The sequence below is a fragment of the Oryctolagus cuniculus genome, chromosome 21 (genome assembly GCF_964237555.1).
Source record: "Oryctolagus cuniculus chromosome 21, mOryCun1.1, whole genome shotgun sequence".
Taxonomy (NCBI): Eukaryota; Metazoa; Chordata; class Mammalia; order Lagomorpha; family Leporidae; genus Oryctolagus; species Oryctolagus cuniculus.
This window is the reverse complement of record NC_091452.1, coordinates 6,420,644-6,443,692: the sequence shown is the minus strand read 5'-3', so window position 1 is coordinate 6,443,692 and position 23,049 is coordinate 6,420,644. Positions and strand designations below refer to the sequence as shown.

The 23,049-nt window shown below is 55.0% G+C and overlaps 1 protein-coding gene across 2 annotated transcripts in view; it reads left to right on the top strand.

Annotated features, from left to right (window-relative positions):
• Positions 1 to 21,836, top strand: part of CCDC62 (coiled-coil domain containing 62) — a 35,225-nt gene extending 13,389 nt beyond the window's left edge. Inside the window, exons 7-13 of one of the 2 annotated variants that reach the window (XM_051837803.2) lie at positions 4,371 to 4,459; positions 4,773 to 4,888; positions 6,200 to 6,907; positions 8,594 to 8,744; positions 13,623 to 13,739; positions 20,798 to 20,885; positions 21,402 to 21,836. In XM_051837803.2, the coding sequence (XP_051693763.2) occupies positions 4,371 to 4,459; positions 4,773 to 4,888; positions 6,200 to 6,907; positions 8,594 to 8,744; positions 13,623 to 13,739; positions 20,798 to 20,851 (1,235 nt within the window). In that variant the 3' untranslated portion in view covers positions 20,852 to 20,885; positions 21,402 to 21,836. The remainder of the gene's footprint in view (positions 1 to 4,370; positions 4,460 to 4,772; positions 4,889 to 6,199; positions 6,908 to 8,593; positions 8,745 to 13,622; positions 13,740 to 20,797; positions 20,886 to 21,401) is intronic. The other variant, XM_051837806.2, reaches the window with a different exon arrangement.
• The last annotated feature ends 1,213 nt before the right edge of the window (positions 21,837 to 23,049 follow it).

The following is a 23,049-nucleotide window of genomic DNA, read 5'->3' as shown; positions in this document are numbered from 1 at the left end:
TTTGGCCTGGCCCAGCCCTGGCCATTGCAGCCATCTGGGGAGTGAGTCAGCAGAGGACGATTCTTTCTGTCTCTCCTCTCCCTCTGTAACTGACTTTCAAATAAATAAATAAATCTTAAAAGAGAGAGAGAAAGTCAGTCCTAAGTAGCCAGGACTTGAACGAGGCCCCCTGCTATCGGATGCAGGCGCCCTAGCAGCTGCTTGACTCGAGGCCCGCAACACCTGCCCCCAAGCTGGTTTCCTAGGACTCTTCTCATACCATTGTCCCAGAACAGCTCCTACGTTCCAGTCACAAAAGGGAAGCAAGCCCAGGAACAGCATCTCAGGCTTAGCGGGATAGTACGTAGTGGAAGGCTGAAGGTCGACACATTGTCTTTGAAGTTTACTTTTTTCCTCCTTTTTTTTTTTAATACAAATTCTTTTTAAAATGTATTTGAAAAAGTTAGAGAGAGAAGGAGAAAGAGAGAGAGAGATTTTCTGTCTGCTGGTTCACTCCCCAAATGGCCTCGACAGCTGGGGCTGGGCCAGGCCCAATCCACGAGCCAGGAGCTTCTTCCGGGTCTCCCACATGGGTGCAGGAGCCCAAGGACTTGGGCCATCTTTCTGCTGCTTTCCCAGGCTTGGAGGCCTATTCGTTTGTGCGAAATCCCCTCACCAGTATGCAAGTGGATCCTGCCAGGGCTGGGCTGAGGCTCGGGCTGAATCTCACCCAGGTCTCCCAGGCAGTGAAAGGTGGAGCCCTGGCGAGAACCTAGCAGGTCCCACAGGTCCGGTGCACTTGGCTCCATGCAGTCCTCTGCGTGCGCAGGAAACAGCGGCCCGCTCCGCTCTGCTTTCATCTCCCAGCTAAGCCGCGCAGAGAAAGCTGCCGGGATGCATTGCCAGTTACGGTGGTCCTGCCTCGCTCCGTGTAGATTACTCCAAAATCAGCTAGGATGGCTGAAGTTACCTGAGGGCCAATTAAAAAGTAGGTGTTTAGGGGCCAGGCCGTGGGGTACCTGCGGCGCAGCAGAGGGCATGGGGCAGAGACCGGCGACCATGGGCGTCACTGCCGCAGTGAAAGTAGCTGGGTTTCCCTTTTATTTTTTCTTTGTGCGTATAATTGAATTCATGTAGCTAACGGGGACTCCCTGTGAGCGATGCAGCCCCCTGTGGGTCTGTTACACTGTTGACTTGCGTGGTGCAAAGGTGTGAATTAATAATGACCTGGCCCGGTCATTATTCTCGAATTCCGCACGCGTCACCTTGAGAAGGAAGATGACACCACAGGCCTGTGCTGGGAGGGCCTGAGCAGTCAACCTGCTTGGGGGGGGGGGGGGAGTGGCCTTCAGAGACTCCTCCCTACGCTCTCCACTGCTTGGCCCTCGGGCCACCCACAGATGCTTCCCTTGTGGAGCTGGGGTCTCCTCAGAGCCCGCGCCTCCCTCTGAGTGCTCTCGACCCGCTGCACAGCCCCGGGGAAAGAGCAGCAGGCGTTTGCGTGCAGGGCCCAGAGTGGTAAACGTCCGTGTGCTGTGTGTTCGGGGTCCTGAAAACGGGTCGGTGCACGGTCGGGCTCACTGTACCCATTCAGCTGCAGCCCGTTTTAGGAAGGTGTTTGTCGTGGGAGGGGCAGTGCCTTTTAACTTCAGCCATTCTTATAGTTAGGTAGTGAGGGCTCGTCGGGTTTTTGAAATTACTTTTAATTGAGACATAATGGAACCAGCCCTTCAATATGGGATGTGAGCGTCTCACATGGTAGCTTAGCCTGCTGCTCCACACCACCGGCTCTTGAGTTTGATTTTTTTTTTAGATTTATTTTTATTCATTTGAAAGGCATAGTTACAGAGAGAGAGAGAGACAAAGAGATATTTTCGGGGCTGGCTCCGTGGCGCAATAGGTAAATCCTCCGCCTGCGGCACCGGCATCCTGTATGGGTGCCAGTTCTGGTCCCGGCTGCTCCTCTTCCAGTCCAGCTCTCTGCTGTGGTCTGGGAAAGCAGTGGAGGATGGCCCAGGTCCTTGGGCCCCTGCACCCGCATGGGAGACCGGTAGAAGGCACCTGGCTCCTGGCTTCGGATTGGCGCAGCTCTGGCCACTGCAGCCAATTGGGGAGTAAACCAGTGGATGGGAGACCTTTCTCTCTGTCTCTCCCTCTCACTATCTGTAACTCTACCTCTCAAATAAATAAATAAAATTTTTATATAAAAATTAAAAGAGATATTTTCCATCTGCTGCGGTGCTTCCCAAATGGCCACAACAGCTAGGGGCTTCCTCCAGGTCTCCCACGTGGGTGCAGGGCCCAACCACTTGGGCCGTCTCCTCTGCTTTGCCAGATGCATCAGCAGGGAGCAGCCAGGACTTGAACCAGTGGCCATATGGGATGCTGGCATCGCAGGCAGCAGCTTAACCCACTGTGCCACAGTGCTGGCCCCTCCTGAGTTAGATTTTAAGTGAAACATTTAATGTTGGTGTCTCAGCTCTGTGGGAATCAAATCATTTCTCCTAAAACATAGTAACATTTTTTCTCCTATGATATGTTACCTTAGAGTCTTTCTTTAAGATTGATTTATTTATTTGGAAGGTAGAGCAGAGAGAGAGGGAGAGAGAGAAATAACTTCCATCTGTTGGTTCACTCCCGGAATGCCTGCAATAGCTGGGCTGGACCAGGCCAAAGCCAGGAGTCAGGAGCGTCATCCGGGTCTCTCCACACCGCCCTCTGCTGCCTTCTCAGTCGCATTAGCAGTAAGCTGGTTGGGAAGTGAGGAGCTGGGACTCAAACTGGCACTGCCATATGGGCTGAACCCCCTGGGCCACAGTGCTGGCCCCGATTCTCTTATTTCTGCAGCTTCTCACCTGCTCATCGTCAGGCTAATCCACAAATGCTGATTTCTCCTAGCTGGGACTGGAGTGCTCACCTTTAACCACGGTGTCTGGGCCTTGTAAAAAGGACTTTAAAAACAGGACGCTGCCTCTCTTAGTCCTTGTGCACTGAGGCATTGAGTGTGCTACTCTGCCTGGGAAGGAGTGCTCTCAGGCTCGGCGCCCAGCAGGTGAACAGAGCTCTCGGGAAATCGAAGGCTTTGAAAGTGGGCGGGGCTTTCAGCGAAGCGGGAGCACCACCTGCTCCTGCGGAAAGATTCATGGTGACGGAGGTTTACACTGAAAGGTTGCTTGTGTAATATGAGAAATTTTTTTTTTTTTTGACAGGCAGAGTTAGACAGTGAGAGAGAGAGACAGAGAGAAAGGTCTTCCATCCGCTGGTTTAGTTTACTCCCCAGTTGGCTGCAGTGGCCAGAGCTGTGCCAATCCGAAGCCAGAAGCCAGGTACTTCTCCTGGTCTCCCATGGGGTGCAGGGCCCAAGCACTTGGGCCATCCTCCACTGCACTCCCTGGCCACAGCAGAGAGCTGGCCTGGAAGAGGGGCAACCGGGACAGAATCCGGCGCCCCGACCAGGACTAGAACCCGGTGTGCCGGCGCCGCAGGCGGAGGATTAGCCTAGTGAGCCGCGGCGCTGGCTGAGAAATGTTTAAAACTAAAGTAATATGCAGTAAGTGCAGAGATTTGGAAGCCACTCCCACTTCCTCCCCTGCCAAGAGGAAGAAAAATGACTGTTCAATCCTCCCATCTAAGCTCACTTCCAGTTTCAGCCTCTTCGCTCTCAGAGATTCTCTGTGTTTAGGTAAATACACACACACATGTGAGTTTGAATCCCTTTGGGCGACTCAGCATTAATTACACTAAAAGTTTTTCCAATTGGGAACAGCATTGTAGCTCAGCAGGTTAAGCCACCACTTGTGACGCCAGTTCCAGTCCCAGCTGTTCCACTTGTAGTCCCGCTCCTGCTAATGCCCCTGGGAAAGTAGCAGAGGATGACCCAAGTATGTGGGTCCCTGCACCCACATGGGAGACCCGGATGGCCTCAGCTCCTGGCTTCATCCTGGCCCAGAGCTGTTTGTTGTGGCCATTTGGCAAGTGAACCAAAGGATGGACAATATCTCTGTCTCTCTTCTTCCTCTCTGTCACTGTGACTTTCAGATAAATAAATAAATCTAAAAAAGACACAAATTTTCCCATTTGGCAAATGAACTGGTCAGGATCACAGATCAAAGCTCCCTGGTCAGCCATTTTGCTACATTTAAGTTCACAAACAACAAAAATATGTTAGTGTCCCCCCCACCCCCCACCCCAAGCTGTAGCCGGCGTTTGGGGAGTGAACCAGTGCGTAGAGGCTCTCTGGCTCTTGTCCTCACTCTCTCTCCCTCCTCTTTCGGTCACTCTGCCTTTCAAGTCAGTAAATCTGTAAAAAATGAAGTCAGTTGGGAAGTTGGGAAGGGGGCTCTGCACTGATGAGGCTGGCGGAACGTGCTTTGACGGTTGTCCTTCGACAGTGGAGAGAGAGAAGAGGAAAGATGAGCTACTGGACATCGCGAAGTCAAAACAGGAGCGCACCAGTGCCGAGCTGCACAACCTGAGACAGGTGGGCGTCCGGGGACCGCTCCCTGCCGGTCTCCAGGAAAGTCCCTGCTGTGGGGTTGTGGGTGGTCTTTTGGGATCCAGATTACCTTGGGTGCGAACCGTGTTAGCATAGCTGATGGGGTCTTCCTTATGGTGATTAAAAGCTGGGAGACCACTAACAAACCTGTTGCTGACACAAGCAAAAATAAAGCGAGTGTATTTACTGTAGTTCCGCAGTAGCCCCCTGATCTGGTTTTGGGTTTGAAGCTGCCGTATCGTGCGCTGGTTCAGTCTGGTCCTGTTGTATCCCATGTTGACTTTCCGTGTTCTGGCAGATTTATGTGAAACAACAGAGTGATCTGCAGTTTCTGAATTTCAATGTGGAGAATTCTCAGGAATTAGTGCAGATATACGACTCCAGGACGGAGGAACCGAAGGCTCTGGAGTGCAGGTAATCCTGCTGAGGCGGTGTCACGATGCACTTGTACTTTTTTTTTTTTTTTAAGGTTTATTTGAAAGAGTTACACAGAGAGAGGAAGAGAGAGGGAGAGATCTTCCACCCGCTGGTTCACCCCTCAAATTGCTGCAGTAGCAGGACCTGGGCCAGCCCAAAACCAGGAGCCAGGAGCTCTTCCAGGTCTCCCACATGGGTGCAGGGGTCCAGGCACTTGGGCCATCTTCTGCTGCCTTCCCAGGCGCATTAGCAGGGAGCTGGATTGGAAGTGGAGCAGCCAAAACTTGAACCACAGTACCCATAAGAGATGTGTGCTGCAAATGGCTTCTTCTTCTTCTTCCTTTTTTTTTTTTTTCTGGACAGGCAGAGTGGACAGTGAGAGAGAGAGAGAGAGAGACAGAGAGAAAGGTCTTCCTTTACCGTTGGTTCACCCCCCAAGTGGCCGCTGCAGCTGACGTGCTGCAGCCGGCGCACCTCGCTGATCCGAAGCCAGGAGTCAGGTTTTTCTCCTGGTGTCCCATGTGGGTGCAGGGCCCAAGGAACTGGGCCATCCTCCACTGCACTCCTGGGCCACAGCAGAGAGCTGTGTGGAAGAGGAGCAACTGGGACAGAATCCGGCGCCCCGACTGGGACTAGAACCCAGTGTGCCAGCGCCTCAGGCAGAGGATTAGCCTAGTGAGCCACGGTGCCGGCCTGCAGATGACTTCTTAACCACTGAGCCACAGTGCCGGCCCCATATAAATAAATCTAGAAAAAATGAGGCGTGGGAAAGAGAGGGCCTAGGCATGGAAGCGCAGGTCTGCACTGGACGGACCTTGCCGCCCGCCACTCGCGGGGCCTGAGGCCTTGCTGGGTGCTGTTCCCCTGTTGCTCCATGTCCCAGCTGCTGCTGTGCCCAGGAGATACCAGACCAGCTCAGGGTGCTCTTCCCGGAAAGCCCCTAACAGGTTGGCTCTCTGTTCTCTGAGCTTCATTGACACGAGATGAGCTGCGGCCATTCCTTGAAAGCATAAAGTGGTTTGTGCCTTAACAGGGCGCGAGCTGTGTTTTCCAAGGATCAGGTGGCCTGAGTGCATGTGGCATGCACACTTCAAAGGGAAATGGTCCCGTCTTTGTAGTAGTCTTGGTCTGTTGGTGTATAGACAGTCACTGCAGCAGGAGATAAGAAAGGAAGGGAAGGTGGAGGGAGGGGCTAGGCCTGGGCTGTAACGACCAGGCAAGTGGGTCTTCCCCGGGCTTTGCTGTGTTCATGAGATGAGAATGTCAAATGTATCTCACCACGTCCGTGTTTTTGTAATGTTACCATAGCAGAGACATGTGTTTATCAGACCTTGAGATTCACCACTCAAAAGTCGACATGAAAAGGGAGAAACATCAGAAGTCACTGGTTAGGGACCAAAAACTGGAGGCGGCGTTGGCTCAGCACAGTAGGCTGGACAGGGGCTCCTGTGACGCCTGCAAGGAGGGCCGGCTGCAGGCGGGCGCTGCGTTCGGGGAGAAGGGTGCGGTCGCACTCTCGTCTCTGCTCACCAAGGACTCGACAGAGAGGCAGAAGCCGTGGTCTCTGGGAGGGAAACTCCAAACTGAGCCTGAAAGCAAAGTGACCTTGTGCAAGGCCCACGCAAAGTCACCAAAGGGCGACGGAAATGGGCTTCAGAACGAAGAGACACCCGCGGCCGGCGACAAGCAGTGGCACGCCATGAACGTCTACCTGGGCCTGGCCGGCTGCTCTGGCTCCAGACCGCCGGGGAAGCTGGATGTGGAGTGTCAGGATCCCACGGAAAGGGCCGAGATCTCTTGTGGCCAGGACAGCGAGGCCTGTCTGGGTGACGCTGACGTGTGTGAGTCCGCGTGCTGCCACCCCAGCAACCTTGTGGTGGAGGCGCTGGGCCCTGTGTCTGACGTCGCGTGGATGAACATCTTCAAGCCTTCCAAGACGCAGAGGATCGTCCGCCACAAATCCGCGTGCACCTGCTCAGGAAGCGTCAGTGGCGTGAAACATGGCTCCTCCGTGAGGTTGGTAACGGCCTGGCCGTGCACACCCGGCCGCGCGCGTGCGGAAGGTAGAGGCAGAAAGGGCCGCGGCGGCCCCTCTCGCCCACGGTAAAGCGGAAGTGGTGTCTGCGAAGGGCAGGCTTGTCTTGGGCGAGCCACTGGGTCTTTTCCTCATTGCGGGGCAGAGCGCGTTGTTGTTTGTACAGAGACTATTAGATTCCAGCGAACAGCCTCTGAGGCAAAGGTTTTGCTTGAAAACAAAGCCAGTTGTTAAGAGCTGAGCAAATATGTTTTATAAAAAAGCAAACGGACGGTCACCACACAGTGGAGTGCTGCTCGGAGCAGCCCTCGCCCGGGAGCCGCCGTGGAGGTCAGACCACGCGTCCCGAACCCGAGCTGGGGTCTGCCCGGGTCCGGGGCCACCTGGCGTTTTGCTTGCCCGTGTGTCCAGCGTATGCCTGCCTCTGCATTTACATTTCCCGAGGTCTCTGGTTTTTAAACCTCATGTGGGAGAGAGAATATTTGTGTTTAACAAGCTGCTAAAAGTTACTGGGGGTTTGGGAGAGGAAACAGGTGAGTTAGTAGCCTGAGCGGTTCTCCAGGCTCGTCTGCCTGATGGGTCGCTGAGCCCTGGGGCTGAGCGGTGCTGCAGTGCTGTGTGTTTCTAGATGAGGCACAGCTCTTCAACGCTAAATCACAGGAAGGACGAGCTTTCCACACGAGAACCTTTCTAGTCATCACGCGACTTCATGATGGAGCCTCTTCCTGCTACACACGGCGTTAGGAGTAGGCTTGGGCTCTTTAGAAGCTTGAGTCATTCACAGATCATCCGGATATTCTGCCAAGTTGCAAACTCTAGAAGAAATTGTTGTCCCACTAAATGTCATCTATTCATATTTGGTTTTTTAAAGATCTTCTTTGAATAATTGCGAATATCAGTAGGGCACACTGCCCGTTTCTCACTGATAAACGTGAACACTCGTGTTAAGGGAGAGCTGGTGGCAGCCGGTTTTGAGCAGAGTGGACAGCTGTGAATGTAATGAGTGACACATATTCACTGTCCCGCGCAGTCGTCTTTCAAGGCCCCCTTGGCCTCGCTTCCTTAGAGGGACCCACGTCCACTGTTCTTCCCGCAGAGGCACGTGCCAGGGCACCGCGTGACACGTGCGTGATTGTGTGGAAGAGAGAGTTGTAGATTGTAGGCGCTGGGTGCCCCTTCCTTATCTGGCTGCAGTGTTGGCGTTCCTGCAGCGGCGCCTGGGCGGGGAGGAGCTCCTGGTGGGCTGGAACTTGAGTGACAGGCACAGAAACCCCGCCCCGGGTTTGCCCCGGGTACTGAGGCCCTGCCGACCTCAGCGGTCCCCACAGTGGAGTCCACCTTCACAGAAGGGCTCTACAGAGCCAGGCACAAAGCCCAGCGTCCTGCCAGTCTTGCCTTAGGCTGAGATGGCCCTCCCCTCCCTTCCCAGCGTCCTGTCCCCGGAACCTTCTCCCTGGTTGTTTGGAGGAGGGGAAGCTCCCACTGCGCAGCGACTCTTGACTGGGAGTTCTGTTTTGCTTCACGTTTGTGTGAGGGATGCTCTGACTCGTGACGTGCCACGCACGCGTCTCTGGCTGAAGAAGTGACTTTTTGCCCTGCTGGGCCACGTGGCGGGGGCGGTGCTGGTGACACGCTGTTCTGAGTTCCGCTCGGTCTGCTGTTCACAGGGAGCTGATCGCCACCCAGCACACCCACTGTTTGGGTTCTTCGAAGCCTGCCTCGCGGGAGGACGAGGCCGAGGCCTCGTGTGATAAAAAGAGCCCGTGCAAGCCTTCGTCTGCGCCCAGGGACAGGGACGCAGTGCTGCCCGCCGAGCAGGTCTGTATCTTGCGCAGCTCCCGGCCCCTGCGTCAGCCTCCCACCAGAGCCTTGGCCTTCTTCCCTGTGCTCGCTTCACCTGGCCGCTCCATGACTTTAAATGTAGGACTTGTTTTAAGCAATCCTCTTTTTTCTAAAGAGAAGGTTGTATTGCTTTTTTGAGTAACTTGATATGTGTTCATGGTTAAAAAAGAAAACAACAGAACAGAACAGAACACCAAAAGCGCCCCGTAAGGCACACCCAGCTGCTTGTGTGCAGCACTTCTTGCCAGCAGGCACCCCAGGAGACGTGGCCCCGCTGACAGTGGCATGCCGTGGACGTGGCCGGGGCTGTCCCGGGTGGGAGAACTGGTGTTCTTGATTACTGGGATGGCAATTTTTTTTTTTTTTGACAGGCAGAGTGGACAGTGAGAGAGAGAGACAGAGAGAAAGGTCTTCCTTTTTCCGTTGGTTCACCCTCAAATGGCTGCTGCGGCCAGCGCACCACGCTGATCCGAAGCCAGAAGCCAGGTGCTTCTGGTCTCCCATGGGGTGCAGGGCCCAAGCACTTGGGCCATCCTCCACTGCACTCCCGGGCTACAGCAGAGAGCTGGCCTGGAAGAGGGGCAACCGGGACAGAATCCGGTGCCCCGACCGGGACTAGAACCCAGAGTGCTGGCGCTGCAGGCAGAGGATTAGCCTAGTGAGCAGGGCGCTGGCCTGGGATGGTGAATTTAGGCCTTTGTTCTGCTAATGAGAAAGCCTGGGCCCGGCCTGGGCCATCCTGGCCACTCTGTCGCACCTGTCGCCTTCAGCACTTTGCTGCAAGGATTCAGGTAACTACAGCGTGGTTAGTTTTTCCTCAGTGTAAAGATTAAGTAAATTTATTTTTCCCTCCTTTTTCAGTATTTAAAAGTTATTGATAGGCCGGCGCCCTGCACCTGCATGGAAGACCAGGAGAAGCACCTGGCTCTTGCCTTCGGAACAGCGCAGTGCGCCGGCCATAGCAACCATTTGGGGGGTGAACCAATGGAAGGAAGACCTTTCTCTCTGTCTCTCTCTCTCACTGTCTAACTCTGCCTGTCAAAAAAAGAAAAAAGAGTTATTGATTTATTTGAGACGAACAAACAGAGAGCTCCCATCTGTGGTTCATTCCCAGGTGCCCGCAGCAGCGGGAACTGGGCCCAGACCGAAGCCTGGAGCCAGGAGCTCGATCCAGGCCTCCCCATGGATGGCAGGGACCCAGACACCTGAGCCATCATTTGCCTCCCAGAACCTGTGCTGGGAGAAAGCTGGAACTGGCAGTGGAGCTGGGACCGAACCCAGGCATTCCAGTGCGGGATGCTGGTGTCTTAACTGCTAGGCCAGACTCCTGCCTCTTCTTTCTTGAAAAATGAAATGGGCCCACCAGTTCATTTCAGATGATGAAAAGGAGAAATAAGTTTTGAGTCAGCACAGGTTTTTTTTTTAAAAGTTCCCTTTCTGCGCGGCGGTTAGTTTCTGTGCACAGCTTGGAGGAAGGAGAGGAGGGTGGTGGTTCTTCCTCCATGTGTCCCTTAGCGCAGCGGCAGCCGGGGAGCTTGCTGGACGTGCGTGCTCTCAGGCCACCCCGGACCTCCTGAGTCAGAACCGTGGGAGCCGGGGCAGCCCCCCGGAGCTGTGATGCACGCTGGGCTGTGAGAACCTCTGAGTTAGGAAAGGAAAGACTGACCTCCACATCCCACCTTTTGGTTTTCTTACTTGGGGAAGTTTGACTGAATCTCCACAGCTCACTTTTTTATTTTTATTTTTGTTTATTTCCATTTCATTTGAAAGGCAGAGAGCTCTTCCATCTCCCCAGTGTCCCCAACAGCTGGGACTGGGCCAAACCAAAGCCAGGAGCACAGAACTCCATCTGGGTCTCCCGCATGCATGGGGCGGGGGAGAGGCCCATGCTCCTGAGCCGTCACCTGCTGCTGCCCAGGGTGTCCCTTAGAGGAAGCTGGATTGCAGCAGAGCCGGGACTCGACGCCCAGCTCCCACCCCTCGCTGCTTTTTGCAGTAGAGGGCTGGGCAACGGCTGTTTCTGCTTCTCTGAGTTAGGTGACTGACCCATGTCCATGGCCTCCCCTGCTGAAGAGATGAGCACTGGCGACTAAGTGAAGCCCACCTGCCAGTGCCCTGCGCGGCCCCAGCTGACCCCGTCCAGGGTGGGTCCTGCTTGTTTCTGTGTTTCCCGTCTGCTGTGTGTGTGTGTGCTGTAAGCATGTGCAGACGTGGTAAAATGCGTGTGTCCTTTTGCAGTGTTTTTCCAACTCTGTCAGTATTTTGAGACATTTAACCACGCTCACACTTGCAGACCTTCTCTGTTCATTTAACTGGGACTCAGTGTGTGGCCCCCTGAGGGAATGAACCGTGACGGTGCCCAGTCCTGACCCCTGGGCAGTGAGGCAGTCTCCCCGCGCGTGCGCAGGGGGCGTGCTGGCCTTGCTCGCCGTGCCTACAGACAGGTTCTCCAAGGTGTCTTCATCATAAACAGCTGTTCCCGCAGCTGCTGCAGAATGAAGCCGGTTCAACTGAGCTTACCTGGGTGTTATTCTGGGAAGATTCCAAGCTTTGAAATCAGAATTTCCGGGGCTCAGAACCCCATTTTGCTTTGTCTTTGTGATCTCAGTAAAATTACTGAATTTCCTTGAGTCTTAGTGTCCCCGTCTGACATGTGCAGCAGTGGCCTGGCCACTGCTGGGTGTGAGGTGGCACGGGGCGTGGGTGTTTGACGAGCGTTAGTTCTGTTAGCACAGCACCGAGATGAGGTAAGACCGGACAAGCAAATAAGGGAGGTGTGCTCAGCCGTCCCCAAAACACGATGGCGCTGGATTCAGAGGTGACTGAGTGAGTGCTCTATCATCAGGAAGCAGAGCTGTAAACACAGGCAGATTCGCACTTGAAGAGGCACAGACGTTAGGCAGGGGGGTGTAGGGGAGAACCGCGCTGGGCAGGCTGCACCCCTCACAGTGTCTGCACCTGTCGACTGGGATCTGGGTGGCGGGAACCCTGATGAGGGGCTGGGAGCCGCAGGAAAGTTAACCGTGCTCGTGCTGTGTGGCCAGCCATTCCGTTCCTAGAGAGGGGACAGAGGGCTCCACGTGGGGGTGTGCATGCGCTTGGGGGCATCCCCGCCCGCATCGGCTGGAGAGCTGGGAGCAGCCTAAACGTCCACCAGCAAGTGAACCATAAGGGACAGGGCAGGTGATGGGACGTGCCGATGCTCTGTGGTTACAGACAGCAGATGAGTGGTGGCTGGGCCAGGGAGGGACTGCAAGGGGCTGGGCGGTGAGGAGCGTGTGCCCTGTTCCTTGTGGTCGTGGTTTCATGGGCGTGTGCGTGTGTCAGGCCCATCAGATGGTCCCTTGGGTTGTACAGTCAGTGGTGTGTCAGCTGCACTCCGGTCAGGCTGTGCACTTTCTAGAGGCCTACGTAGGGGACATGGCTGTGGCCTTCAGCTCTCGGAGCCCCTTCCGCAGTGTTTGCAGCCACTGATCTGCAGCACAGCCCTGACCCTGCACACCTGTGTTGTCCGTGTTTATATTCACAACAGTCATTTGGCAGATGCTTATGAAAAAAATTAAAAAGATGTGTTTATCTATTTGAGAGGTAGAGTTACAGAGAGGGAGACAGAGATCTTCCTTCCATTAGTTCAAAATGACCACAACAGCTGGGGCTCCGTCTGGGTCTCCCGTGGGTGCAGCGGCCCAAGCACTGGGCCATCCTCTGCTGCTTTCCCAGGGGCCGTAGCAGGGAGCTGGTTGGAAGTGGAGCAGCCGGGACTGGAACTGGTGCTCGAGTGGATGGCAGCATCACAGGCAGTGGCTTGACCTGCCGCGCCACAGCCCCAGCCCGGCAGTGCTGATGGAACGTCTTCAGTGTGCTGGGCCAGCGCTGGGCCGGGTCATGGAAGATTAAAGTTCACCTGTCTTTTTAAGAAAAATTTTGGGGGCCAGCTCCGTGGCACGGTAGGTTAATCCTCCGCCTGGGTGCCAGCAGCCCTTATGGGCGCTGGTTCTAGTCCCAACTGCCCCTCTTCCAATCCAGCTCTCTGCTATGGCCTGGGAAAGCAGTAGAAGATGGTCCAGTGTCTTGGTCCCCTGCGCCCACGTGAGAGACCCGGAAGAAGCTCCTGGCTCCTGGCTTCAGATCGGCGCAGCTCCAGCCATTGCGGCCAACTGGGGAGTGAACCAACAGATGGGAGACCTCTCTCTCTGTCTCTTCCTCTCACTGTCTGTCACTCTACCTCTCAAATAAATAAATAAATAAATCTTAAAAGAAAAAAAAAAGAAAAGCAGCTGACATTTAAAAAATTTTTGATTACTTAATTTTATTTATTATTTGAGAGAGGGAGCGAGAGGCAAAGATCTCCACAAATGCTCGGAACAGCCAGGGCAAACACCGGGAGCGAGGAACTCAGTCCACATCTCCTGGCGGGTGGCAGGGACTCAGGTGCTTGCGCCATCTCCTGCTGTTCCCGGGGTGCGCGTTGCGTGTGGAAGCTAGGCCCTCTGGTGTGGGATGCACGGACAGCGGGGCCAAAGGCCCGCCCTCCACAGTTGTAAAGGCCCCCAGGCCTTTGGTGTTAACTCTCCATGTTGCCAGTGTTTTGTCTGCCAAGTGTGGCTTGGGAAGTTGACTTGGGAGAGCCAGTAGGTAATGACTGGGACTCTTTCATCCCGGATGTTACTTAACCCGTCGCCAGGGGGCCTGTGCAAGTCAGATGATTTGCCGGAGCTGCGTCTGAGAAGCAGACGGACTTCGGTTGTGCCAGTGCTGGATGTGGTGCCTTGCTGGGTAGAGCCAGGCCGCAGCAGGCTGCTGTCTGCGCTCGTCGCCTGGTTTCCTGCGTGCTGAAGCCTGCTGTCTCCCCAGGACGCCTTCTCGCCCACGAGCAAGCTTCAGCGTTTGCTGGCCGAGTCCCGTCAGATGGTGACCAACCTGGAGCTGAGCACCCTGCTGCCCATCAGCTGCGAGACTCTCAGCCAAGGCGTACGTGTCGTCGTCTTTCTCGGCCGTCGCGGGAACCGCGGGCCACGCGCGTGCCGCTGTGCCGGCGTCTCCATGTTTCTTTCATGGTGTGTGTGTGGTGGGGGGAGTGTGCTTGAGGGAGGAAAAAGACTCCAATGTCCCGCATGCAGACCCCTCGCTCTTATTACCGGGGCCAGGTGAGTTCTTAGGGATTTTGAAACAACATTCGGTCGTGGAAAACTTGAAACACACACAGAAGCAGACGGAGCAGGCGGCTCTCGCTCAGCAGCCGCCCCTTTCTGCCGTGGTGGCTTTATTTCCCCTGCACGCGCATGTCCTGCGGCGACTTACCGCACAGGGAGCACCGTGCGAGCAGCCGCAGTCACCAGGCTGACGGTACAGCCTTCCTGCCAGCTCAGACCAGACTGCGCTGGTCCCCGCTCATCTCAGAAATGTCCTGCCACGCCACCCAGACCACAGCAGCCAAGGCCCACACCTACCTCAGGAGCCCTCACGCCGCTCCTGTCCCGGCCGCTGGCCCACGAGGCCCTGCCCTACTTCCTGTCTCCTTCCTCCTCACCTCCTCCTCCCTCTCTCTCTCTTCCCCTTCTTCCTCCATCTCCTTTTTTTTTTTTTTTTTTTTTTTTTTTTGGTGTGTGTGTTTTAATGCCATTTATATGTAGAAGAGGTACTGGTCATTCGTCCTGTGGAAGTCTCCACATCCCTGCCTGACCTTGTATTTTTTTTTAAAGATTTATTTATTTATTTGAAAGTCAGAGTTACACAGAGAGAAGGAGAGGCAGAGAGAGAGAGAAAGAGAGGTCTTCCATCCACTGACTCACTCCCCAGTTGGCCGCAATGGCCGGAGCTACACAGATCCAAAGCCAGGAGCCAGGAGCTTCTTCCAGGTCTCCCACATGGGTGCAGGGACCAAGGCGTTGGGCCATCTTCTACTGCTTTCCCAGGCCATAGCAGAGATCTGGATCAGAAGTGGAGCAGCCGGGACAGGAACTGGCGCCCACATGGGATGCTGGCCCTGCAGGCGGCAGCTTTGCCTGCTACACCACAGCACCAGCCCCAGTGACCTCATATTTTTAATGTGCTCCCCAGCCCCTGTAATCCCTACGAACTGCTGGTTCCATCCAGCCCCTTGATGGGACATGGGATGGTTTGGGGCTCCGGGCTCTGCTGGGCCCTGTGTCTCTTGTTGGGTGTGATCGGGAGGCCCCTGGCGGATGTTAGCCCCGGTGGGCGCATTTCGGTCCATCCAGAGCTTCCACTGTGTACGTTTCCCTGAAGTTCACGTAACAATGTTAGTGTTCATTGATGATGATTTTTTTTTTTTTTTTGGACAGGCAGAGTGGACAGTGAGAGAGAGAGACAGAGAGAAAGGTCTTCCTTTGCCGTTGGTTCACCCTCCAATGGCCACCAAGGCCGGGCGCACCTGGCACACTGCGCTGATCCAATGGCAGGAGCCAGGTGCTTCTCCTGGTCTCCCATGGGGTGCAGGGCCCAAGCACCTGGGCCATCCTCCACTGCACTCCCGGGCCACAGCAGAGAGCTGGCCTGGAAGAGGGGCAACCGGGACAGAATCCGGCGCCCTGACCGGGACTAGAACCTGGTGTGCCGGCACCGCAAGGCGGAGGATTAGCCTAGTGAGCCGCGGCGCCGGCTTCGATGATGATTTCTGAGACCCTTTACTTGATTAGGAACTGCAGCATGGTCGTTTGCTACACCTCCCATTCTTACACAGCGTTTCCCCGTTAGCTTCAGCTCCCTCTGGGTTGACAGTGCTCGGCAGCAGTGACGTAAGAGACTTGGATTTTACCGCGTGCATGTCGGCAGTGCAGCGAGCCCTGGGCTGGGAGTCAGGACACTGGCTGCCACCTTCCTGCTCAGAAACAATTCCTTGGAACTAAGACTTGGCGGTTCCGGCTCTTTTCCTGAGCATGCTGTAGATGTAGTCAAAGACATTTGAAAGCCACTGAGTTAAATTTTTTTATTTGCCTGACCAACAACCAGAATAGGCAGGAAAAAAAAAGAAGTCTGCAAGAAGGGCAGGTGCTGTGGTGCAGTGGGTGAGGCTGCCGCCTGCAGTGTCGGCATCCCATAGATGCGCCAGTTCAAGTCCTGGCTGCTCCACTTCCAATCCAGCTGCCGGCTACTGTGCCTGGGAAAGCAGTGGAAGATGGCCCAAGTGCTGCACCCTGTACCTACATGAGAGACCTGGATGGAGTCCCAGGCTCTTGGCTTTGGCCTAGCCCATCGCTGGCCATTGCAGCTATTTGGGGAGTGAGCCAGTGGCTAGAGGATCTTTCTCTCTCTCTCTCTCTCTCTCTCTCTCTCACTGCCTTTCAAGTAAATAACTATTAAAAGGGGGGGCAAAAAGTCTGCAAGAACACTGAAATACTTTTCTATTGAGGTGAACTTTACTGAAGTATAATACTGAGACATCTCAATACGAATGTCTTTAAAGTTTATGCTGGTATTTAGTGAAGAACTCCTGTGGGTCACACTGGTTCCAGAAGTGTAGACAGATCCGCATGCCCCCGTGTAGCCCGCGTCTCTGTCCTCAGAGGGTGCCTCAGGTTCTGAGAAGGGACTCCCTTACTGCACGCCCCAGACACCACTGGGTCTCATCCCAGGGCAAGTGCTGCCTCCTGTGCACCCTCCCTCAGACGCAGGCCTGCAGCGTGCACACCAGTGCTCCCTCTTCGTCATCTTCACTGCTGCCAGGCTCCCGTGTGTGACTGCTGCACCTGTTACGTGTTCATCTGTGGCTGGCATCTGCGGGTTATATCCAGTTTGGGGCTACAATGAGTAAAATTCCTCTGAACTTCTAAAAAAATTATTAATGTGAAAGGTGAGAAAGAGAAAGAAAGAGATCTTCCATCCACTGGTGCAACATTCAGGTCTGGACCAGCCCGAAGCCAGGAGCCAGAGTCAGGAATTCCATCCATGTCTCCCACATGGGTGGCAGGGACCCAAGCACTTGGGCTGGCTTCCTGTGCCTTCTCAGGCACGTTAGCAGGGAGCTGGATCCAAAGCGGAGCAGCCAGGACTCAGAGAGTCACTCTAATATGGGGCGCCGGCAGCTGAACCCGCTGCACCACGACGCCCGTCCCTGTGAACAATTTTATGTCTTTCTGTAGACAGACACTTTGATTCCCTCGGAAAGGAGACCTACGAGTAGAATTGTTTGTTAGAGGACTGATTTGTGTTTATGTTTTAAAACTTTATTTATTTATTTTAAAGATTTATTTATTTATTTATTTATTTATTTGAAAGGCAGAGTTACAGAGAGAGAGGGAGAGCTTTCCTCCTCTGGTTCCCTCCCCAGATGGCAGGAGCCAGGCTGATCCAAATCCAGGAGCCAGGAGCTTCTTCCAGACCTCCCACAGGGGCGCAGAGGCCCAAGGACTTGGGCCATCCTCTACTGCCTTCACAGGCCACAGCAGAGAGCTGGACTGGAGGTGGAGCAGCCAGGACTTGAAACCAGTGCTCCGATTTGGAATGCTGGCGTCTCGAGTGGCAATTTAACCCGGTCTTGAAATAACCTTGTATTTAGAACTCCTTATATGTCTCTTAACCAGATGTTACAGTTTGCATTGTAGAGACCTTGTGCACCTGCCCAGTGTCTTCCTACCGTTTCGTTTATTGATGCCATTATGCATGGTATTTCAATTTCATTGTCAAACTGTTTATTGATGATATAAGTAACTATAGTTGATTTTTGTAAATTACAACTTTATTGAATTCACCTAGTAGATTTTCTAACAATCATAATTTTAAAAAATTATACTTACTTGAAAGGCAGAATGACAGAGAGCAGAGACAGAGACAGAGATCTTCCATCCACCAAATGCCTGCAATAGCCAGGGCTGAGCCAGGCCAAAGCCAGGAGCCTGGAATTCCCAAATGCCTGAGTCCCCCAGGGATGGCAGGGGTCCAGCCGCTGCCCTCCCAGGCACACCAGCAGGGAGCCGGGTCTGGAGCCAGCGCTCTGACACAGGGTGCCGGCACTGAAGCACTGACTTTCCCTGCTTTGCCACAGCGTCAGCCCCACTCGTATTGCTTTTTAACAAAGACAGTTTTATGATTTTCCAGTGTTTGTTTATCTTTCTGACCTCTCACTCTGGCTGCAGCTCAGGCCGCTGCCGAACGGTTGGTGAGAGCCGGCGCCCGGCCTTGGCCCCGGTGCCTGGTGGCTCTTGCTGTGCATCTCTGCTCCTCACAGGGTGTGCCTAGGTCACCGCCGTGGAGCAGCTGCCACCTGACTCAGTGACCGCAGGCTGGAACGTGAACCATTTTAGAATCAACATGCTCATTACCATGAGCCTTAAAGATTATCTCAGGGGCCGGCATTGTGGCAGAACAGGTTAGGCTGCTTCCTGCGGTGCCGGCATCCCATGTGGGCGCCAGTTCGTGCCCTGGCTGCTCCACTTCCGATCCAACTCCCTGATAATGGTCTGAGAAGGCAGTGGAAGAAGCCCCAGGCCTAGTGATGGTCATTGCAGCCAACTGGGGAGTGAACCAGTGAATAGAAGATCGATGGATCAATCAATCTCTCTGTCCCCCTCTCCCCATAGCTCTGCCTTTCAAATAAATAAAAAATAAATCTTTATAAAAAAAGATTATCTCAGGGCCAGCACCGTGGCACAGTAGGTTAATCCTCTGCCTGCGGCGCCGGCATTCCATGTGGGCGCCGGTTCTAGTCCGAGCTGCCCCTCTTCCAGTCTAGCTCTCTTCTATGGCCTGGGAAAGCAGTAGAAGATGGCCCAAGTGCTTGGGCCCCTACACCCGCTTGGGAGAGCGGGAAGAAGCTCCTGGCTCCTGGCTCTTGGCTTCGGATTGGTGCAGCTCCAGCTATTGCGGCCATTTTGAGAGTGAACCAGTGGAAGAAAGACCTTTCTCTCTGTCTCTCCTTCTCACTATCTGTAACTCTACCTCTCAAATAAATAAATAAATAAAATCTTAAAAAAAAATATTATCTCAAAGAAGAATAGGCTCTGGGTGGTTCACTGGCATCGTAGCCACTGGGTCAAACACCTGCCATACTTCTTTTCTTTTTTACAAATGTCATTTATTTGAGAGGCAGACAGGCGCACAAACAGAGCTCCCGTCTCAGTTCACTCCCCAAATGCCTGCAGCCTGGGGCTGGACCAGGCCAAAGCTGGGAGCCAGGATGCAGTCCTACTTTCCCAGTTATTTGAGTCACCACTGCGGCCTCCCAGAGACTGGGTCAGGAGGAAGCAAGGCAGGGTCCATCTGAAGCTAGGGATCAAATTTAGGTACAGTTACGGGTCAGGGACATCCAAGCCCAGACAAATAGCCAGTCGCCAGGTGCAGACTTATTTTTTATTTATTTATTTTTTAAAAAGATTTATTTATTTGAAAGGCAGCATTACAGAGAGAGAGAGAGAGAGAGAGAGAGAGAGAGAGCTTTGCTGGTTCACTCCCCAAATGGCCACAACGGCTGGAGCTGGACTGATCAGGAGCCAGGAGCTTCTTCCAGGTCTCCCACGCGGGTGCAGGACCCAAGGACTTGGGCCATCCTCCACTGTACTCCTGGGCCATAGCAGAGAGCTGGCCTGGAAGAGGGGCAACTGGGACAGAATCCGGTGCCCCAACTGGGACTAGAACCCCGTGTGCTGGCACCGCAAGGCGGAGGATTAGCCTAATTGAGCCACGGCGCCGGCTACATTCCAGAGTCTTAACCAGCGTGCCAGAGGCCCGCCCGTGTGGAGGTACACTCAGTGCCGCTCAAACGTGTGCAAGACTGTGCAGCCGTCACCACCAGCCCCTGCGGAAACCTGAAGCTCCACACCCGCTAGGCAGTGACGTCCCCTCCCCCAGCCTGGCAAGCGTTGTGCTGTCTGTGACCTTGACCGCGACAGTGGAGTCGCCCAGTGTTTGGCTTTCTGTGGCCGCAGACTTCGCTGTCCTCAGGTGCATCCACGCTGTGGGTGGCCCGCGTTCAGCTTGGATTGCCGCCACGCGTCAGCTGCCTGGAGGGGGTGGCCGTGGGCAGATCTGTCGTGGAGAGCCTGTGTTCAGTTACTTTGAGTGTACACCTGGCAGTGGAGTTGTTGGACGGAATGATGTCTTTAAGTGAGTAGAATATCTTGGATTGTAAAGTAGGGGGGCAGGCAGAAGCACTGAGGGGTGCACTTGAACTGTGCTCTTAACCTTGGCCGGAGAGTGTCGCCGTGGGCGGGGCAGGGGAGGCCGCCGAGCAAGCATCCCGAGGTCGCGCACAGATGCGCCAGTGTCCTCCCAGGCCATCGCCAGTGCCGCCGCCCCTCCGGCCCCTCCGCCTTCCTTTTTCCTCTCCCTCCTGCTTTTCTCCTCCTTTGCGTGTCGTCCTCTCAACCCCCAAAACACCAAGCAAGGCCAACCGAGCACTGCAGGAGGCCCGCACAGAGACTTGTGGGTTCTGACCGACCACTGTCGGCTGCCAGGGCTCCCCACATAGTTTGTGCCAAGGCTGCCGCCAGGCGCAAACTGACTGCCAAAGTCCAGCCTTCACACACGTGATAAAGCGAACAGGGCAGCCCTGCTGCGAGATCAGAGACACAGGAGGCCAGGAATGGGTGGACAGGCGGATGGGTGGACGGATGGATGGGTAGATGATAGATGGATGGATGGATGGGTGGACGGATGGATGGATGGACCCTGCTGAGAGATCAGAGACACAGGAGGCCAGGAATGGGTGGACAGATGGATGGGTGGACAGACGGATGGGTGGACGGATGGATGGGTGGATGGGTGGGTGGATGGATGGGTGGGTGGATGGATGGATGGATGGATGGGTAGATGATAGATGGATGGGTGGACGGATGGATGGATGGATGGGTGGACGGATGGACGGATGGATGGGTAGGTGGGTGGATGGGTGGGTGGGTAGATGATGGATGGGTGGGTAGATGATAGATGGGTGGGTGGGTAGATGAATGGCTGGTGGTTGTAAGGAATTACTTTTTTGTATTCCAGTAACTCCCTACGGTCATTTACAGTGATTCCTGCTGTGTGTGTGTGTCGTCGTCTGAAGTGGGTGTTAATCTGGAGTTGTTTTCTAGAACTTGGACGTCTCGGAAGGGTCGGCTCAGAAACACACCTTCGTGAGTCACTGAAGACAGCGGAGTCACCTTGTGCCTGCGCTGTGCCGTAAGTCCCTCGTGTATCTCGGTGGGTATTTAATGAGTAACTCGGGGACATCGATAATGCAAAGTCAAGGCCATGCGTCTGTTTGCCCTGTAGGCCTGTTTTCTGCTTGGCCCATTGATACTGCACAGACCTGCTCAGCTTAATCTTTTAATCAGAGTGAAATGTCAGGTATCTGGAAGGGAACTGCGGATGAGAAGTTCTTGTTCTCAGCACCTGGGGTTCTAAGTCTAAGGAAGTGAATACGTAGAGCCCCCTGGGGAAGGCGCAGTCGTCCAGCACCCCCTCCGGAAGTCCGCAGGGCGCAGCCGGGGGCCCGGTGAGCGGTGCCTTGAGTTGCCGCCTCTGTGGGACTCTGGTGTGCACACTTCCTCCAGAATCCCTCTGCAGGTGAAGGGCCCAGTGACGTCGGGCAGAGGGTGAACCCCGACGCCTGTGGGCGTTCAGCCGCGGGGGGCTCGGAGCACGCGGGCCCAGCTTCCTCGGGTTCTGTGTGATGAACTCTGTCTCCGTCCCCAGAGTCGGAGTCGGGTCTGGCGGCCGTGTGGAAGGCGGGGGAGGAGCAGTCAGCAAGGCCCAGGCCGAGTTGCTTCTCTGAACGTCCGTGTCCTGTCTGTTTCCGGGTGCAGCGCTGCAGGGGCCACTGAGCGCCAGCTAGGGGTCGCGCTCGGCGGGAACACCTTCCGCGTGCCCAAGGGCCCTGCCGCCCTGCCCTCTCCATCCCTGCCCAGGGTTTGGAGCCGGGGTCGGCGGCTCCCTCGCTCTTACCCAGGCGCAAGCTTACTGGGAGATCAGAGTTCACATGAATATTTTTGTATCATTAAGACTTAGAACACTTGCATTTTAAACTTGTAAAATAATTTTAATTTTGTAAAAGACTATACCGTGAGCCTGTGTGTCCCTTCTGAGAGAACTGAGTAGCTTCAGTCAATAAAAAGTATTTTACTAATAAAACAGTACGTTTCCTGGGTTTCCCTTCGTTATATGGGAGGGGGAAGAACCGAGGAGGGTGCGTTGCTCTAAGCCGAGCCTGGCGCTGCCCCCTGGGAATGGGAGGGGAGGGGGCGCAGTCCCTGGGCCAGAGGGGATTTTCCTGTGAGCAGCCGGCCGCCCCGGGGGCTTTTTACTGAGAGTATTGAGAAGAGGCTGGGTGGGGTTGAGCTGAGCTCTCCCCTCGCTGCTGTGCACACCAGGCTGAGAAGGGCGTGGAGGACGTGTGCCCGATGGGTGCTACCGTGTCCCTGGGGAGGTGGCTCGGAAGCCACGTGCATTCCCCCTTGCCTGGGCCACGCCAGCCAAGCGGGACAAGGTCGGGCAGCAAAGGGTCGACGGTGATTCAGGGTCGCGTCGCACCTGTTCCTGCTGTGACTGGCCCATCTGATCACAGACGGAGCGGTGCGTGTCGGTGCATCCGTCCCAGGGACCTGCCTGAGACGGCGAGGGGCAGTCTGGCCCTGCGTTTAAACAGTCACCAGACAAAGCGAGACTTCAGCACGGACATTTTTATTTTATGATCAACCGTTTTTTAGGATGTGTTTATTTGAAAGGCAGAATTACAGCGATAAAAGGAGAGACAGAGATCTTCTCTCCGCCGGTTCACCCTTCACATGGCTGCATCGGCCAGAGCTGGGTCAGGCCAAAGCCAGGCGCCTAGAAGTTTCTCCAGGTCTCCCAGGTGGGTGCAGGGGCCCCAGGACTTGGACCATCTTCTACTGCTTTCCCAGGCGCATTAGCAGGGAGTGGAATTGGTGCCCGCATGGCTTAACCCGCCGCTCCACAGTGCCGGCCCCACGACCCGGAGACGGCTGAGTTGCCTAATTTGCCTGCCCGGAATCATCTGGGCCATCGGGAACGACTGGTGAACAGGTCACGTCAGGATTGGGACCAGAAACAGGGAGAGATGGCGCTCTGAGGGCACCCACAGGACACGGCCTGGGGAGGCTGGCGGGTGAGGGGCTCCCTGCGTGGCGGGAAGGCGGCCGGGACTGAGCGTGCCTGCTCCGCTGCTCGGCCCCCGGAGTCCTCTTCTGTGGCCCTGACTCGTGGCTCCCGTGGCCGGCTCCCGTGGCGGGGGGGGGGCAGGAGCCCTCTTGTTTTCCTTGGGCCACCTGATGGGGCTCGGTCTCCGTGCGACAGAGGCCAACGCGAATGACACGGGGCCGAGAGG